Source organism: Fragaria vesca, linkage group LG2, assembly GCF_000184155.1.
Source record: "Fragaria vesca subsp. vesca linkage group LG2, FraVesHawaii_1.0, whole genome shotgun sequence".
Classification (NCBI taxonomy): Eukaryota; Viridiplantae; Streptophyta; class Magnoliopsida; order Rosales; family Rosaceae; genus Fragaria; species Fragaria vesca.
Window position 1 is genome coordinate 13,575,157 of NC_020492.1, and position 6,294 is coordinate 13,581,450.

The following is a 6,294-nucleotide window of genomic DNA, read 5'->3' on the forward strand; positions in this document are numbered from 1 at the left end:
ACCCACCTCTCTCTCTCTCTCTCTCTCTCTCTCTGGCCAGCCATGGCTTCCTAAACAGTGTGTAAGCTGTTGTTTTTGGCTTCACTTTCCACTCACTCAAATCCAACAAAAGTTTATGAACCAAAGCCTATTGTAAAGATAGGATTACAAGCTTTAAGTACATAGCTTAAGTTTTGAAAACAAAGCCCTGGATAGGAAGTTATGCTCTCTCAAAGTTGAAGTAAAAATCTGAAAACCCAGAAAATTTCAGTTTTTGGCTGAATCTGCTACTGTTTTTGGCAAGCAATTTGACAAACCAAATGTTAACCAAATCCTCTGAAAATTAACACACATAAAGATGGATATATGAGCTTTACAAAGATACTTTCGGATTTCAAAACAAAGGCCTGAGCTGAAAGATATCAAGACGCAAAGTAGGCAAGAAAATCAGCTTTTCTGCAGAATTCTGGAAATTTGCAGCAACTAATAAACTTGATTTTGGAAGCTTTGATTCGACTTTTGAAGTAACAAAACAAGTTCTAAAACTTCAGAACAGAAAGGAACAGATTTCCAGAATACGAAATCATTTTAAACACAATAAACAGTTGAATCCAAAGGATCCAAAATCTACTTTGGACACCTAAACTCAAGAACATAGTTCTTGAGATACAACCACAATGATTCTAATTGAAACTTCTCGCCGCCAACTGCACCAACGCCCTCCGGTGGCTCTATTCGTTGTTAGGTTTCAATTAGAATCATTGTGGTTGTAGCTCAAGAACTATGTTCTTGAGTTTGGGTGTCCAAAGTAGATTTTGGATCATTTTGATTCAACTGTCTGTTGTGTTTAAAATGATTTCGTACTCTGAAAATCTGTTCCTTTCCTTTCTGAAGCTTGAAAACTTGTTTTGTTACTTCAAAAGTCGAATTAAAGCTTCCAAAATCAAGTTTATTAGTTGCTGCAAATTTCCAGAATTCTGCAGAAAAGCTGATTTTCTTGCCTAATTTGCGTCTTTATATCTTTCAGCTCAGGCCTTTTTTTTTGAAATCCGAAAGTACCTTTGTAAAGCTCATATATCCATCTTTATGTGTGTTAAATTTCAGAGGATTTGGTTAACATTTGGTTTGTCAAATTGCTTGCCAAAAACAGTAGCAGATTCAGCCAAAAACTGAAATTTTANGGGTTTTCAGATTTTTGCTTCAAACTTTTGAGAGAGCATAACTTCCTATCCAGGGCTTTGTTTTCAAAACTTAAGCTATGTACTTAAAGCTTGTAATCCTATCTTTATAATAGGCTTTGGTTTATAAACTTTGTTGGATTTTGAGTGAGTGGAAAGTGAAGCCAAAAACAATAGCTTACACACTGTTTTGGGAAGCCATGGCTGGCCAGAAGAGAGAGAGAGAGAGAGAGGTGGGGTGTTAAATGGAATTTCCAGTTTAAAAATATGTCCAGTCAGCAACAGCTTACACACTGTTTGGGAAACCATGACTGGCCAGAGAGAGAGAGAGGTGGGGTGTTAAATGAAATTTCCAGTTGAAAAATATGTCCAGTCAGCAACTTAACCACTGATTTGGACGGCCACTTAACGGATGGACCTAATTGTGTGACATTTGATAGTTAATGGAGTAATTGATTAAAATTAAAAATTAATAAAGTAAACTATCAAACGCATAAAAGTGAATAGAGTGCTCAGTAATTAATTTATATTTTAATTTAGACTCTAAAATGCCGTTCTTCCCTTATACAAATAGGTAACGCAAAACCCAGCAGAGCAAAATCATTCGAGAAGCATGAAATCGTTAGACTCCCACATAGAGACCGTCCTTTGGACCCCAGACCAAATCACCTCCCGAGTCTCCGACCTCGCCGCCGAGATCTCCGCCGACCTCTCTCACCTCTCCGACCCTCCCATCCTCGTCGGCGTCGCCACCGGCGCCTTTCTCTTCCTCGCCGACTTGGCCCGCCACATCCGCCTCCCCGTCTCCGTCGACTTCATCCGCGCCGAGTCCTACGGTTCCGGCACCGAGTCCAATGGCACACCCAAGATTTCTTCCGACTTGAAGCTCGACGTCGCCGGCCGGCACGTCGTCCTGGTAAGGCGGACTCACCAAAACGATGTCGTTTTGTAATCTCTTGTTTGTAATTCTAATCAATTGCTGGGTTTGTGAATTAGGTTGAGGATATTGTGGATACGGGAAGCACTGTTTCGCGTCTGATTGAGTATTTGGAATCGAAAGGGGCTTCGTCTGTCTCAGTGGCTACTTTTCTTGATAAACCGTCCAGAAGAAAAGTTCAGTTTAAGCTTCTAGGCAAGGGCAAGTTCTACCGAGGTTTCGAGGTCTGTAACTCTTTTAATCTTTCTTAAGTTTTCTTTGTCTTGCTTGCTTGTAGTGGGTGTTTTGTTGATGGCAAGTTTATATATGATTGTGCATTGTTATTGATCATTTCGACAAACAGGTTGAATAAGGGTATTGCTTTACTCATGAATTGTGGGGTTTAGGGCTTTAGAGATAAGCATAAGAAGAGTGTCAATGAATTGTTAAGATATTTTATATGATTGGGTCTGCCGATTAGAGACAAGGTCATGTCGGCGTTGATCAGTTCAAACTGTCATAGGCATTCATCAAGTGGATAAGTGTTTGAATTATAATGTAGATTATGACTCCTGCAAGTGAAATTCTCATGTCTGCCGGTGGCGATCACGATCCACTAATGACATCTTGAATCATCATGTCCCCTCTTACTAGAACTTCTTCTAAACCCCCCAAAATGATTGTTTTGGGAACTAATGTGTTGTTTGGAACCTATGCACTTGAGATGCAGAAAGTATTACAGACGAATGTTTCTATTTTGCTGTCTACTATTGTGTTTGCAAGTGATTTGTTAATTTTGTTCTGCTTTGGAACGACCTAATCGAACTAGTCTGTTTATTTCTTGTTTTTGCAGTGTCCAGATTATTTTGTTGTGGGTTACGGAATGGACTTTGCTGAACTATACAGGAACTTGCCTTATATTGGTGTGCTGAAGCCGGAGCAGTACAAGTGCCAGTCACCCTGAAGAGAGCTATTTTACTATTAGTCTCGTAGGCAAATTTCATGGAATACATATTTCACTACCTGGATTGTATCAATTCTTACTACTTAGCTGGGTATAAAATGGAATTTAGATCATCGAGTCATGAACTTGGTTATGCTCAGCTTCCTCAGTTTGGATTTAAATTTCTGGTGGAGAATCGTGGTGCAATTAAGTTAATTCCGACTACTTTATCATTATATGTCATAAAACATAAATCCAACCAAAATTGTGTAGAGGTGTAGAGGACTGTTAAAAATGAGTGACGTTTGAATTTTGGAACTTGTGGACAAAAAATAAGATGCACAAAGGGATCTATAACAAAAAAGTAGTAAAAGGGTAAGTAGACCCACAAATAACTCTAGAATGAAGGGTAACTTGATGTCGAATAGTTTTGTATATGTTATGGTCTCATGGAAGCAATGCAAGTGTAAATATGTAATAGTAGTAACTGTAATCAGGATCAGGATCGTAACCTAACTAGGGGCATACACCATGCTAGAAAAGTGAGATGTGACTCTCAAGAGAGCGAAGGCAACCTAGGGTGTCAAAAACTTAAATGTTAGCAATCAAACTCTCAACAACAACTATGAATCTGGACCTCCAATCCAAGATCAAATCAAAGCCCAAAGCAGCCAACATCAACCTCATGATTCCATGTCCAAGCCCAAAAGTGATGTTTTTAGATCCAGGTCCTCATCCTCTGCTAATTTGTTGCCTTTGTTTGTTTGTTTTTTTATTTATCAAGAACATGTAACCAACAAAAAAAAAAATGAAAATACGACATTAACTTGATTGGTCTAATGAAGCCGGACTTGTTTGGGTTGACAGTCTTGCAGGACGTCATCGTCCGAGTTATGAAAATGTTGTCTTTCTCCCAACTCAGAGTTTAGGGGTTGTAGTGGCCTGTATGAAATCTCCATCATGGCTAGGAAAGCGTTAGAAAACTGGACAATGAAGACCGGTTGTCTATAAGTCATGACCTGATTGGTTAGGTAGCTTAACTGGTAACACCATTGAGGTCGTAAGTTCAAAAAAAAAAAAGAGAGATAATTTCACTTTCATACCCTGAACTTTAGGTCTAAAATCAGTTTGATACCTCATCTTTTTTTTTAATCAGTTTCATACCTAAACTTTCAAAATGACATTAATCTCGACTAAAATGACTAAAATAGCCCTGGTTAATCTTTTTTATCCTCTCAGAGTTAAGAATGACAGCGGCGACGGCCGGGGGAGGAGGAGGGGCTGCCGCCGGGGCCCATTGCTAGTGGTAGGGGTGGATGCCGGTGCCGGCCATATGATGAATTTGGAGGCAGAGAGAGAGAGAGGGTAAAAAGATTAACCAGGGCTATTTTAGTTATTTTGGTCGAGATTGATGTCATTTTGAAAGTTTATGACACGACCCACCCCGAATTTCACCCTGAAACCCAAAGTAAGTCGTGCGAGGACCACCTCCAAGGAAAGTTTACCGAAAAATCGGCATAACCTCCCTTAAAAATGGACAACCCTTCCTAATAATACCTGCATACACTTCTGATAAACCAAATCAAACCTTAAACTCCTGGAGCCTTCATGCTCCCCCAAATCACAACATCTCCCAATTATTTAAAAATCTACACAAATCTCATATCCAACCATTTATAGGTTCAGAGCAACACTAATAGGAAGAAAGGAAACATGATAAATTAACAAGCGGAAGCTATATGATGACTATGCCTCATCCCCATGTACGCCTAACCTCAACTATGCAATCCTGCAACTGGGCATTTTAAAACGAAGGGCCCAGGGGAAAACATTTGAAACCGTTAGAGTGAGTGGACAAAAACATAAATTTAATGAAAATATTTATGCTTTCCCAATTTACATTTCCATAGAAAATATGCTGCATGCGACAGCTCAAAAACGCTCAACACAAAAACTGGCAATTTCATAACTAGCTCCAGCCAGTCTCCAAATCTCAATAAAATACAGCCTCTCAGGCTAAAATAAAATATGTATGTATTACACTCGTCATATCCCTTGTATGAATTTTCTTGAAACAACAAAGACAAATAGAAAATTCACACAAGGCTACGATGCTTGCGTCTAACGCTCACGTCACACCATAATGACATTTTACCTCATTATGGTGGAAAAGACGGTGTATAAATATACGCGCATATCCCTTATATAAATTTTATATTTATATAGGGCTACGACGATTGAGTCTAACGCTCACGTCGCACCATAATGGAATTTTACATCAGTATGGTGGAAAAGCATGTATAGCTAGCTAGCATTCCCTCATATACATATTATTCTCATAATCATCCAAATATGGATATATATATATATATATATATACTCTCCGAAATTCTCAATTTCGGTTATTCTCCAACAATAATGAAAATTGCCAATTATCATAAAAAAACAATATGCACACGATTCCACCGAAAATCTCATTTCCGGTAACTTTCCAAATAACACGATAGCCATTAAAATTGAGAACATTTACTTCTGAAAATGACTTCGCGAAAATAGACAATTCCACAAATTGATATTCAATAAAATCAATCATTTAATGTAGAATCACCGCATACATATATTTTAAAACAAAAGTCCACTCACAACTTTAGGCCTAAGCCTGACGTCAATCCGAGGTCTCTTCTACTCGAGCCTCCTCACGTCCTGTTCCAAATATAATATTAATTTCCCAGCCGAAATTCCAATATTTACACAAAATAGGCAAAAATTAACCGAGAGCCATTAACCCGCTCATCTTTGCCTAACTGCGAAATGGTCCACACATCAACCCTAGAACCAGCAGCTAAACTACACATTCCCACAGAAAACGGCTTAAATCCTACGGCCGGATTCTACATTATTCAACCGCCAAAAATACCACACTTCGGAAAATCATAAACCTATCCAAAACTCATCCAAAAATTCCATAATTCACTTCAATAAACTCCCCTTAATAATTCAAATTTAAAAACATTAAAATCTCCTAACCGGCGCCGGCGCCGGAGCCAGCCACGCCGGCAGCGGCGGCCGGAGGCCGATTCCGGCAACCTTCAATGCTCATCAAATTTTAATAGCATCTTCCTCTCAACCCCCTCTACAACTTTCCTAACTAGTACAAACACAAAATTCAAACCTAACTAGGGCAATCGAACACAGACACCTAAAGAGCCCTAGGATTTCAACTTTGAATTTCTCATTACCTAGCTCAAGAGGGAGTGAGACATTTGGAGGGGTTGTGT

General features: G+C 39.0%; 1 protein-coding gene across 1 annotated transcript; it reads left to right on the forward strand.

The window, feature by feature from the left end:
* Positions 1–1,721: 1,721 nt before the first annotated feature.
* On the forward strand, positions 1,722–3,149 carry LOC101305526 (hypoxanthine-guanine phosphoribosyltransferase-like). The gene is made up of 3 exons (XM_004290423.1): positions 1,722–2,073; positions 2,154–2,318; positions 2,927–3,149. Exons 1-3 carry the CDS (start codon positions 1,771–1,773, stop codon positions 3,035–3,037), a joined length of 579 nt encoding a protein of 192 aa, XP_004290471.1. The 5' UTR covers positions 1,722–1,770; the 3' UTR covers positions 3,038–3,149.
* Positions 3,150–6,294: the final 3,145 nt, after the last annotated feature.

What these genes read in the sequence shown, in the direction of transcription:
- LOC101305526 (XM_004290423.1), top strand. Translation starts at nt 1,771, where the DNA reads ATGAAATCGTTAGACTCCCACATAGAGACCGTCCTTTGGACCCCAGAC. An exon ending in CCGGCCGGCACGTCGTCCTG is followed by an intron (nt 2,074 to 2,153) that starts GTAAGGCGGACT and finishes TTTGTGAATTAG; the next exon opens with GTTGAGGATATTGTGGATAC. An exon ending in AGTTCTACCGAGGTTTCGAG is followed by an intron (nt 2,319 to 2,926) that starts GTCTGTAACTCT and finishes TTGTTTTTGCAG; the next exon opens with TGTCCAGATTATTTTGTTGT.